Source organism: Geospiza fortis, unplaced genomic scaffold (genome assembly GCF_000277835.1).
Source record: "Geospiza fortis unplaced genomic scaffold, GeoFor_1.0 scaffold888, whole genome shotgun sequence".
Classification (NCBI taxonomy): Eukaryota; Metazoa; Chordata; class Aves; order Passeriformes; family Thraupidae; genus Geospiza; species Geospiza fortis.
The window spans coordinates 298,110-311,483 of record NW_005054577.1 but is presented as its reverse complement, the minus strand read 5'-3'; the positions used below and the strand labels follow the sequence as shown (position 1 = coordinate 311,483).

Here is a 13,374-nt window from a genome sequence, read left to right as displayed (position 1 = left end):
AAATGTCTGTTCTCCCACATATTTGTATTTTCTTCACACAAAACTGTGTTTAATAAACATTAGAAAGGTTGCAAAGTCAAGTACTCCAAAGTTAGAAAATGCCAGACTTAGGGTTGCCTGTGCGTCCCTAAATCGCTGTTATTGTTATATTAATAAAGTCTTTGATTACATGTTTCTGTATTAGTTTTTCCACAGTGCCCTGCTTTGGATTACAGAAAGAGACTGCTCAAGTAGATGAACAAAGATTTGTCAAAAAACCCTGTTAACACTCTGCAGAGAAATTTTGCTATTTTTTTTTTTAACATGTGGATTGGTATTTTTCTCTAATTCACACCTTGAAATGTTTGAATTATTTTGCCTGTCCCCGAAATAACAATAAAAAAGGAGAGACTAGTGGAAAATATTTCATGTTAAATTAAGTTGGATAAAAGGCTCAGAGATCTACAAAATTAGAAAAAAAACACAACTCTATTTTTTAACAAGAAGCGTTGGACAACCGTGGCATCAGGCCATACCCGCAGCCTCACCTATAATGACAAGAGGAAGTAAGCTGTCAACGTATTCATTTAGTTTTTAAAAATAGTTTCTTACATCCAGTGTATCCCCATCCATAAACACTGCAGCTGGTCTTCTCTGGAATGGTACATCCAGAAATGGGCAAGCGGATTATTTCTACAAAATTTGTCAATATAGCAGGTCTGAAATGAAGAAAAAAGCAAATAGATATAATGGATTTTACTTAGCCTTCTGAACTGTGTTTTTAAAATTACATTAAGTCTATTACAGACCACAGCAATTTAAAACTGTGCCAATTCTTTTCCTTTCATTTTCTGTTTCTGAAGAATATGACGGATTCTTCTACCTATTTTTTGTACTACAGCTGCCAACTGTCAAAAAATTCTTGAAATGCTGTCACCACTTTTATGCTATTTAACTTGGGTTTTAATCTTAAAAGTAAGTAGTGATGGCATTCCATTTGGATATATAGGTTTATTCATATGGAGAAATTTTGAAAGCTTGTGTATACACAAGGATCTCAGCTACAATCTGGTGCTTATTCTATAAATTAAAACCATATACTAGTCCATGTGGGTACTTAGTGGGTTTTCTTTAAATCTCCCAAAAAATCTAAACATGGTTAACAGGAAAAATAATGTAGGTATGATTTCACAGGACTGACATCTGTTTTCTGAGTACCATCGATGGTATTTCTGCATGTATCAAATAAAATTTCTTTCAGTTGGAAGTTTACCCCATAGAGACAGCAACGGTAGTACTGGAGATAGTACAGCAATGAACTTGCAAATCTCATTTAGGAAGAATATCACCCAGCAGATGAAAGTGAAGAGATGAAAATTCACAATAACAGCTACTAACCTGCTGAGTTTCAGTAAGACCAAATCTGACCCTGCAGGGCCATACACCAACTGGGAGATGTTCCGGACTTGTTTGCGCTTCTCCTCTCCCTTCCCTTTGATATTATGGACTCCAAGCCAGGCTTTGTAGTCTTTCAAATCCTTGTACCTAAATGAGACAAAGTTGGTTATGACTTTGCTGACTGTATAATAAAATAACTAAAAAACTCTGCTTAATATGATTAGGCTGGAAGATTTTAACTAATGCTCCTTAGTGGAAATGGCTTCATGCTGCCAACTGCTATTCCAAAATCAACATGCTTGGATGTAAGGTTTTGGCCTGAAGCCATTACATAATTTTATCTTTAACTGTTATTAACTCTTTTTTTTTTTTTCATAACAGTATCCAACATTTAAATCCTTGGACAGTATGAACCTTTGAACTTTTTTAGATTTACCCTAGTTTTCTATTTTATTTTGTCCAGTTAAGCAGAAGCATGAGATTATTCTCATAAAAAGGCAATTGTCTAACCGTGACACTTGGAAAATCTATTTATGCTTCTATGTAAAATAGCCAGGGCTATTTAGATTTACAGCAATAATAACAGAAAATAGCAAGGTCCCACGGGCCTTTTACATCAGAAAAGCATTGTTAAAGCCAAACAGGAGGAAAAACTGCTGCATTCAAGTTGAAGAAGCATCATGCTGATAAGTTCCCGAAAGTAGATGGATTTTAATATTGCAAAGTTCCAGACTACTGTACCGAGAGGGGAAACACTGCCTTGCTGTAAGAACCCACTCTTCTTTTATCAAAGTACCACCACATATATGCTTATTCCTGGAGGAAAAAAAGAAAAGGAAAAAGATTTTAAAAAAAGAAAAAAAATTCCACTAATATTAATATTTCTACATAGTCAAAAATATAAAAGACTGTTTTGTTCCCCACACATTTGCTGGTGAAAAGTGACAGACTGACAGCATTCAAAAACTTGTCTCTGTCCCTTTGCTCCAAAGTTTCAACATTTACAGTAACATGACTTTGCAGAGCTTTACTCCAATGTGCAAAAAACCAGAAAGAAAGACAAATTCAGTTACTCTGTTCATTTAGTGGTTTCAAAGCTGAATTTGTAATAAGACACCTAATTTAAAATTTAAAAAAAAAAAAAAAAAAAGGACCAATTCTTTGTAACAAGAACTGGATTGAAACTTTCAAGCAAGTCCCCAAACTGCCACCAGATGTAAACAACTTTTGGTCATTATTCATGTAAGTATTATTCAAAGCATTGACCTCAAGGTGCAGAGTTCCTATTTGATTACAAGCCCTAGGAGATTTGTGTCCCCACATACTTCAGTTGGAAACAATCTGCAGTGTATGACATCCTACATGTGATTATAGAAAACCTGAAGCATAATATATCAAGTAAAATTAAAGCAATTAAGCATGACAGTTCTTTAAAAAAAAATTACTGTGGAATGTAGATTAATTAGTTTCCTTCTTTGTGCCTCCAAAATCACATTTATTTTCTGTAGCTCTTTGGAAAGAGAATCAGAATTGTCAGCAATTTGGGAAAAGCTTAAAATCTCACAATTTATAAATTCAAATCACACAAATGTTCAAATCTTTGCAAAGAACTACTGGATGGATACCAGACTATATATGGAGTTCACAGACAGCAGCATAACACAGAGCTTTGACTTTTTTTAAATCATATTTTGGTTGAGGAGCAAAATATCTGGTCCAAAAGCCTGGAGTCTTCTAAAATGTAGGTTCTAGCTTGTTCTATTATAAAAATATCACAATCAGGAGTATAACTATGTTCTTCCATGTTAAGTTTGCATCGCTTATTGTTTTACACAGACTTTCATCATCTGTGTTAGAAGATTCATTAGTACACGTGGAAAGGTTAATTCTTCACTGAAATATGGGCCAAATTTAGAGCTGATTCCATGAAACAGATGAAATCCATCTAAATACACTTAAATACATTTGATTACAGAATCTGAATTGGATATACAAGAAAATTTCATTGATCAATTTAAGATTTAGAGATGGGCTTTGTTTACCAAATATGAATAGCTTCTAAGTTTCACTGGGCCTTCACCATTCAGGCACAGCAATTCCATTTTGGAGTATACAGCTAGGCTTTCTTGCAGAAAGATCAGATGTCATTAAGATTTTGTTTCAGACAATATTCTATTTGCTTCCTTGGTAACAATACAAAATAAAACTACATTTTTATGCCCACATGTAATACTTCAAGATAGATTTTGCTGCTGGAGTATTCCAGGAATCCCTTATTCACAAAAGGATCTGCAATCATTTAAGCACTCATGTTTCATGGAATTTTATTGCATAGCAGAAAATCCAGGTTCAACTACCCTAACAACAGCTATTTCAATTTTAGACACCCAGATGTAATTCACCTTACCTGCCTAAAATTTCATCAAATATCAAGGCTACTTTTAAAACAGTGCAAAGATTAACTTTTCCAGGGAAAGATTTAGCCCACCTATCTGGTTATTTGGTCAAGGAATATAGTGATCTTCCTCTAGGAATGTCTTTCTGAACCATCTGATACACTCCCAAAAAGGTTTTGATCTGATGGATCTCACACGATGCCAAGGTTACAGGGATGGGAAGATCCCACCCCCCTCCATGAACTTCTCTAGCTTTGAAGAGATGTAGAGAATGTATTTTTTATCTTTTCCTCTACTTCTATTTTTCATTTAATACCTCTTTTACAACATAGTTTTAAATGAGATGATGAATCATAAGCTAATAGAATTGAGCTTCCCTTTAGTCTGGCCCAGCAGAAAAAGGATGTTTTTTTTAACTTTTATTTCTCATGATAGAAGAACCAGGGCTGATGTAAGAGATATATGCTGTTATAAATTAATGATTCACACTTCCAGCTAATATGAACCAGAGTAAAGAGCATAGGAAACAGCCATTCTGTGTTCTGGCTTTTACACAGCAGCAAAGATCTGCCATAATACAATACATGTGTTATATACAAGTTGTACATGTCAGGATCTTGTTTTACAGAATGCAAAGGATTTCCTTATAGCTCCTACTTATTTATTTTTTTTTAATACCAAATAAATTTTAATTCCGTGCCATGTCATAGGGGAAAGCTTTCTTTGACATAGGCATAAATCCTGAATCCTATGCTTCACAAATAAATGCTCTGCCATCAAAGAGAAAAAATGTATCTGAAATTAAATTCTATCAGTCTCTAAAATAACCACTTTAATGCTGAATGTGAAGCCAGTATTACGAAAAGGTCTGCAGTAGCTAATTGGAAAAACAAAAGACTACGAATGCTTTGCAGGTTCATGTGTGTGAGTTAGCTATAATGAACATATAAAGTTCACTAGCAGAGTGAATACTATGGCATCACCCGACATCAGAGGAATGCTAATTTTCTGCTTTTACAGAACTTAACTGCAATGTAGAAATACTCTTTTCTTGTTATTATGGTCAACATTTTCTACAATTCTAAAACAAATATCCTAGTAGTTGTATTGCCCTTCTAACCAAAGTGATATTTACCTGTACGTCAAACTAACCACCCATCCTTCGTTAGTTTGTGTTGGTATTCCATTTACAACTCTCAAATGTTTTGTTGAGGCACAAGGAATGGCAGTATCTGAAAGCAGGTCCAGAGATCACATTTTACTAAAAGCAGTGGTAGGAAACCTGCACAGTTGCACGTAAGGACCACAAGAAGGTCAATATTTATTATGCATTAACTTTCCTGTGCTAATGAAATATATTTCTAGACCATCAAAACTACTTCAGTGAAGCTGAGTAGGTCTATTTAAATATCCATAGGGAATATAAAATACATAAATTTAAATAGATTTTTGAGATTTACATAGTTAAAGAGCAAACACTGAAGCTCATTACCAAATCTCACTACTGGCAAGACATGACAGTGAGAATAGATAAAGGAGTATAACAAAGTTATTCCCCATTTTTCTCTTGTGAAATTAATTTTGCTCAGTTTGTATGGTGGGTTTTTTATAACTTTACTAATCTTTATTTTGTTTCCCAATTGGAAAGAAATGTCTAGATTTAGAGGATAGTCATGCACTGCACAGTTCATACACAAACTTACCATCCAAGCTGGTTGTGGCAGGAGTCGTATCACCTTCACCTAGACAGACACACAAGACAACCATAATGCAAAATTAAAATACATTTAAAAATTGACTACATTTCAACACCAAATGACATATTGTTAAGTTTAATGGTTCACAAAGTTTTAAACTTCAATGATTTCTTCAGTACTCTGCAAAAGCAGTATTTGGTAACGCTTAACAAGGGGGCAGAATTTTATTCCAACAGAATGAAATAAGAAACATTTTGGAGCAGGGATGTCAAGCGTTTTTCTTCTTGGCTGAATCCTGAAGACATCAGGCTGCCTATCATGTTCAATTTACATGTTTCATTCAAACAAGCAAATGCTGAAAAATGAAGTTACCACTTTTATATAAGCTTTCAGGAACTATAGAAGTCATGTGATTAAATCCAAAGAAGACTGAAAGAAATCCTCAATTCCTTACAAAACCTTCAAAGACATTTTAGGTTCCTATCAGCAAAAACTTATCAAAACATGATCCCCGAATCTGGTTCAGTACTTCCATCTAGTCTAATTAAAAAAATAGTTACAACAAGTTTGCTTAAACTTGTTTCTAAATGTTTACCTTCAGTGACACATACAGAGCGACCCAGCATTATGAGCTAGAGGTACAGGGGTAGCTTCTGAAAACTTGCCCAAGGAAAATTTAAACAGTCTCCTCCAAATAGATTTCCATCATTAAGAAAATATATGTATGAATATATAGATACACCACACACACAGAGGTATATTCATAGTGAAATTTCTGGATGTATACACAAATGCATTTATGCATGTGCATATATGTATGCATATGTGTACATACATATATGTTTTCTATGCATATGTTTCTATGTATAACTGTATGTATGTGCATATATATTTATACAGTACTGTAATACTAGTCCATATGAGTCACAATTGTAAAACTGGCATATTCCCACTCTGGTGTTTGCAGAAATGTACTACTCACCAGTTCTGGATAGCCTACAAATGTTTGCTGAAGATACATCTTAGTAATTCATAGATCCAAATAATGAACTCAGAATAAGTGAATAAAAATATATTTCTTCAGCTATTCTTCATTTATATTGACACAAATAACCTTTTGCTCAGTTTTGTTTACACTTCACATAGATGCCAAAATATCACCTGAGACTTCAAATACCACTTTTTAGAGATGCTGGAGTTCAGGCTATGAGGAAATGCAGTAGATTGCCTCTAGGAATGAGTGTAACATTATCCTTAACCTCTAGAGATCACAGACATGCATTCAAAAGCCTGATTTACCATTTAAGTGTTCTCCCAGGACATACTGCAGAATAACTTAGAAATAAGAGTTGAAGAGAAAGATTTTGAACATAAATGTGAATTGCACATTTTTCAGCATAAAACTATCTTTTTCTACTTGTCATCAGTTTATTGCTGAATTCCCTAGGATTCTTAATTCTGTTTATTTAAGCTATTTAGATTTAAACATTCAACTTTGGAAGCATGATTTTCCTAATTCTTGCCAGGAGTTAAATCATCCCATAAACATCGAAAGCAGAATCTAATCTCTATAGCACATATACACTTCAGCATATATATAGTGAGTTATCCTAACATTACAAAGACAGATCACACAAAGAGTCTCTGAAGCCTGTAGCCCAGAAGATAACTCTGCCTGGGTTTCTTGAGGCCACAGCCAGCATTCTGACCGCTAGACAATTCTTTGTCTCCGTCCAGCCCTCATTCAATAGCTAGATCTGTTGGAAAATGTTTGACCATCTGTAATAGCCCCTTTGTGCTCCTGCTGCATAAATAAGTCTTGAAATCTCCAAGCTGGTCAAGGAAAAGAACCCCTTGTTCATATATTGCACAAGCAGCTTCTGTCTGCTCCTTCTCAGTCACGCACAATTGATTCTTGATAGAATCACACATTTTCTGCAGCCACAAGTGACAATAGGAAGGTGTGCACAGGCCTGTGACACCGTGGCTTCACTGGGACTGCACAGCTGACAGTGCCAGCGGCGTGCCAAGTACTCACATCGAGAAATAGGGCAGTAATCCCAGGGCACAAGAGGATCATCTGTGTAACACCAGGGACCGTGAAAATCATCATCTGGATTGCGGCAATAGTTTTTCTTCAGTTTACTAACATCTGGTTCTCTGAATATTTGTATATGCCTACAGGGAAAAAAAAATTCAAAGTGTTGAAAAGCTTTATACTATAGCCCAAATTTTCAAAGGTTAAATGTTGTTTTGCTCCACATTGCATTAGCTGATTGAGAAGCCTACAGGTCAGGGTTTAGGGCTGGTTGAAATCAAAGGGAAGATGAGACCCAAATATTTTCTGGATCTGGGTCCAACTTTCCTCTGGTTTGTATTTTATGCACTGTGTCCACTGGACAGCTGGGAGGCTTCTAGATCTCCCACTGAAGCTAAAATCTCTAGATATCCTCAGGAGAGATCATTATACTGATTAGAAGAGTGTCTGTGATGCCCGCAGAAAATCTGCAGGTCCCTTTGGGGAGCACAGGTTTCTTGTCCTGCAGGTTAACAGTGCAAGAGAGCATTGAATCTACAAAGCCGAATCAAAGGCAAAAGAAAGACAAACTAAGAAAGCAAGCAAGGATGAGCAGCAGGCAATGAGAAAGATGAATGGCTCAGACCAACTGCAGTGATAGGTCACCTAAGCTGCAAGCCTACATGAAGCACTGTAGAGGTGAAATTTTGAGGCCAAAATCTACGTGAAGCACTGTAGAGGTGAAATTTTGAGGCCAAAATCTGTAGCAGAGAAAGAAGTTTATTTCCGGCTTGTCAGATACAAGGATACAGGCTTCTTTAGTTATAGCTGTACTGCTCCTTCACTTCATAACCAACCACTCACGCTGCCTCTAGAAGACCCATAACTTGAGAAACTGGTGGAGTGAGACAGATAACTCCTCAAAGAAGTTCCCAGATGGAAAATGTGTGGAAGTAAGAAAAGAAAGGCTGATCTGTGCTCTATTACATCAATGCAATTTCATCAAGCATCCAGTAGGTTTATACTGCCTCAGTCACAGCAAACTAAGACTTATCATGCTTCTCAGACAGCATGAGCTTAAACCTCTGCTTCCTTTCCATGGGCAGCACACTGGAATATGCAACCTCTCTCGCACCATCTGTCAGAAGAAACACATGTAGTCCAGCTGATGATACCAGACAGGGCCACTGAAATCTGCCTTTTGCAATTCAGCTTCCTCAAAGGCTGACTTACTGACCTTCACAGTCCTTCCAAAGGACAACGGCTTGTATGTTCAGCACTGTGGCTCTACATCAAGTACCAAAGCTAATATTGACACATTTGCATCAGTTTCAGAAACTAAAGAAAAATGAAGGAGAAACTATTTTCATCACAGCTACTAGTGTGTGATATCTCATAGACAGCAAAACAGTTTATGAATCCCTTATGTTATATGTAGTCCTGCTAATTCATTTTACTTCAACAAATAAATTAATTTGCCATTTCTACTACTTGAATATGAAGCCAAACTACAGAATAAATTAATTTGCCATTTCTACTACTTGAATATGAAGATAAACTACAGAAATTGCAGGTCTTTTTATTGGCATTTGATGTCAGTGTCACTAGATTGTAGACTAAAGAGTCAATTTCAGGCTGCAAGGAACATTAGGTAGTTTCAAGTCCAATCTCCTCCTTGAAGCAGCATGAGCTATGAGATGAGGCTGATGAGACAATAATTTCCTCTTATTTCTGATATCATCTCATTATAGCAAACTTTCAAGGACAAGGATGGGGTAAAATAGGCCAGCAAACTAAACACGAAGAAACATCCCAAAGCCTGCAATTACTGGTTAGCCTCACAAAAAGTCATGTTGTGCAATATATTTAAACACAAAGGAAAAAAAAAAAAAGGTTAGGAAAACAAAGCTATTAAAAGCTCCAGGACATAAGGGGCTACTTTAGAATCAATGCAGATGAAAAAGAGTTGCCATCTGGAGGCAGTATTTATTCAGGACTCACTGAACCATCTCTTTCTGTTTCATATGTACACACCTACGTAAGTCTTCAATATTTTTGTCCCATGTGGAGCAAGTTAGCCCAAATCTTGTCTTGGATAGATTCCCCATGTAACTCTTGCCATTGCCACGATAACAATCTGAAAAAAGAAGGATGAGACAAAAAAGTGGAGGGTTATTGTGCAACGTTAAGAAGAAAACTTCCTTTCCATCAGTAATCCAAATTACTAAAGACAAGGGTTCTTTTAAGCAAATGCTAGACACTATAAATAATACAATTGCATAAATCAGATCAGAAGAAAAATGGAAAATAGTTTTCAAATTTACATACACAATATTCTGTTTGATACCTTCATTCCCAACACAGCAGTATTTTAAATTTTGTCTTACTTACATGGACTTGGAAAATTTCTTTCACAAATAGTTGGTTTATGATTAATTTAGAAGGGTCACACAGAATATCCTAAAAATTGTCAGAAGCTAGTGTGGAGGAATAGTGTGATCCCCTATTCCTCCTTCCACAAAAGAATGGGCATTCAGTTTAACTTTGTGTAGTTTTCAGATATTGGCAACAGTATATAATTCTAGACTTAAGTACTTCAGCAAAATCAAAAAATCATCATGACTTTAATTTTAATGTAATTCAAAAATTGCTTGTTCGCTCCAGCAGAAGTCATGTTTAATTCATAAGCTTTTATCACAAGCCTTTTTGAGACTTTTCAAGAGAATTGTTTAAAATTATCAGTACTATAAAGACATTTTGCATAAAGCACTTAATTTCATATTCATCAGTATTCTTACTTTTTGATAATTGATACTTTACAAGAAACACAGAATGAATGGAAAAGTTTAATCCTTTCTCTGACATAAGTCTTGCAACTGCAACTTTTTTAAATTTACAGTAACATTGGCTAAAATTTAAAGATGGAGATGTTACTGCAGCCTGATGTAGGGATATAGGTCTGAGGTCTTAGCCTCAGTTTATACTGTGATTGACACCCATTCAGGATGCAACATTACCCCTTACAGTAATACCAAAACCTCATGGGAAAAACATTTGCCTGAAAACTCAGAATGAACCTCACAGGCAGAGGTAGGTAAGAACTCAGAGGATCAATCCCTTCTAGACCAGGAGGTATTTGCAAGAAAATAGAAAGGGGAAAAATCACTTTTGATAGCCTGATATGCAATTATAAAAAGTCTGTGAACCAAGGAAATCATATCAGCTGTGGAAAAAGGCCTTTCACACTAAGAAAAGTAAGGACAGTAGAGTAGATATATAGATAGGCCTTGTCTAAAAATCAGGTCCAATAAAATCCTTGCTGCAGCTTTCCCTGCTGGAATTACAAATAAAGTGAGAAAGGAATCTCATTTACACCACAATGAACCCCAAGCATGCCAATAAATCCAAAGCAGAGTTATATAGGTGTAATACAGACACAACTTCTCCAGTTTTCAAGGCTGTCTACTTGATGTTTGGAACAGTATGGCATTCACTTAAAATCTTGTTATCACCCTTTCCTCTGTTACCTTGTTCATTTGATACATCACACTTAGGAATCTGGGAGCAATAACCAATACGGATGTTTGGGTCAGTGGTAAAGCACCAGGGTGATTCAGATCCATCTGGATTTCGGCAGTAGTTCTCCCTCAAATCCCTGTAAAAATAAATATGTTAGCTCACAGCAGGGATAACCTAAACCCACCAATGTGGTCCATTGTGTTTTGTCATGAATTAACAAAAATACAAGCTCATTCAGGTCTCTGTGTTACTGATCATTGTCAAGTGCAAGGAGATGAGGAGACTTTAAGAACTCAGTGTGAAAAATAAAATTGTAATAGGAATGCGTTTGTGGAAATTCATTTTCAGCAGACACGTGTTGATGGGATATGAGATTTCATTTTAAGATTAACAATATTTTCATTCAGGATCCTCCATCAAAATTTGCATGCAACTGACATTGCATACACCTGCAATATATTACAAGTGCTTTTAAATACAAACATTACCAAAGTGCTTAAAACTCCCAGTACTTTGAATGGTTCTGCTGAGTTTGGAGAAACAGAGTGCTTTAGACTATCAGTAACTCACTTAAGAAGCTGAATTGTGGAAAAAAAAAAAGTGTATGTCAAAATTCTATACAGCTGTTACCTTTAAAGTAAAAGTTAGTCACAAGGGAACACCTTTAAATGTCTTTTGCAGCTTGCATGAAATATTCAAACCTCTTTAAGGTAAGTTTTATTTCCCTGTCTCCTGACAGTTGTTGCCATGTTCTGTGCATCTCCATATTTCACTGTGTTTTTTACATCTGCAGCACTTGCTGATAACAGACTATGGAAACAATGGGCCTAATACTGTAATTCTAACTGATATTTACCCATCAATAAAGATATTTAGTGCATACTGGGCTGTGGCTCCAATCTGGTCAGCAATGTTACCTCCAGGCTTAGTTAAAAAAGGACTGAATGAGCATTACTAAGGTAACTGCCTAAAATTAGTAGATTATTTACACCTTGGGAGTTTATGAACCATACAAAAAGGTTTGATGACCAGTGGTCAGTCAAGTAAAAGCAGTCCTATTGATGCATCTATATCTAGTAATGAGACAGAAAAAGGATTTAAAATATGAAAAATTTAAAACGTGTTTTCAAATATTATGAGCGTTGATTATTACAAAAAAGATTACATTCAGGTAATATTTAGGACATATTAAATTAAAGTCAGCAATCAAGCTCAGAAGGAGGTTTTAGTTCCATGAAAAGTATCCAGTGGCAATGTATCAACGCTGTTGGGATTCAGGTCCCAGCCTGGAACACATCCAGACACTTCACAATCATATTGGTGAATAGATGCTTGAAGGAGAACTTCACGAAAATCCTGAGGGTTTCACACAAGTTCATCTAGAACTATTTCTTTGAGATCTGAAGGACTGATTTTCCCAGGCTCAGATGGTTTTGAGCCTCAGCAGGGAGAGTGGATGCATCAGAAAAAGCGGCAGGGAGAGAGCCCTATGCTCTGCCCCAGAGGCATGAATTGTTAAACATTTTAAATCTCAGCTCTTTTCCCACTGCTGTAATAATACCCACAATTCTCTACTCACTTGCATTTGAAGTTCTCAGGAGTGATGTTGTGCTGGTGAGGAAACTGGGAGTCCCACCTCTGGCACTGGATCCCACTCCATATGGTGCTGACGGTGCCACGGTAGCCCTCGCCCTGTCCCCGGACGCACGCTGTGGTCTCGGCTGTCGCCTCTGTGCTGTTCACCACGCTCTCCTCTGCAGACCCAGACAAGAAGGGCTCTTTCATTCTCTTAAGAATGGCTCAGGATGTCAGGTTTGAACTCCACATTACTGACAGAGTCATGGATTGCATGATGTTCGAATCATGGTAATTGTGGTTTTACTGGAGAAATTGCCAATGTGATTATAGAATAATTTTCTCCTCTTCATACTTACAACACCCACCAAAAATCCAAAACCAAAATAAGTGCCAGACTTTATGCTAGTTTATCCACTTGCATGCAAAGAGTCTGCAATATTTTCCTGTGTGAGACACCTGGCCTATGTTGCACCATTGGAGGTTAGAAGATATTCCTGGTTACTTTTTCAAGTTCAAAAAATATCATTCCCTCAGCTTTAAAAAACTAAGTGGCCACCCACATGTGCACTGTTAAACATGGTAACACATATTTGTAGGATTATAATACAATTGGGTTTCTCTAAAGAATTCCCAGAATATCAGGTCACAGGAAAAAAAGATGCAGATAAAAAACAGTAATAAAAAACTATAGATACTATTATAAGATAATGTGCTAAATTCTTCAAAAGGTTGTTTTGTTTTGGTTTGGTTTTTTTATGCCTCATATGGTTAAACAGGGAAAACACCCCTA

At 36.2% G+C, this 13,374-nt stretch overlaps 1 protein-coding gene across 1 annotated transcript in view; it reads right to left on the bottom strand.

The window, feature by feature from the left end:
* The window catches only part of HGF (hepatocyte growth factor), a 44,474-nt gene that overhangs the window by 4,844 nt on the left and 26,256 nt on the right, over positions 1–13,374 (bottom strand). Inside the window, exons 8-16 of the mRNA XM_005429791.2 lie at positions 12,586–12,760; positions 11,015–11,142; positions 9,522–9,624; positions 7,509–7,648; positions 5,477–5,515; positions 4,909–5,005; positions 2,119–2,193; positions 1,378–1,524; positions 592–698 (exon numbers count right to left, since the gene is read on the bottom strand). Of these exons, the coding sequence (XP_005429848.1) occupies positions 592–698; positions 1,378–1,524; positions 2,119–2,193; positions 4,909–5,005; positions 5,477–5,515; positions 7,509–7,648; positions 9,522–9,624; positions 11,015–11,142; positions 12,586–12,760 (1,011 nt within the window). The remainder of the gene's footprint in view (positions 1–591; positions 699–1,377; positions 1,525–2,118; positions 2,194–4,908; positions 5,006–5,476; positions 5,516–7,508; positions 7,649–9,521; positions 9,625–11,014; positions 11,143–12,585; positions 12,761–13,374) is intronic.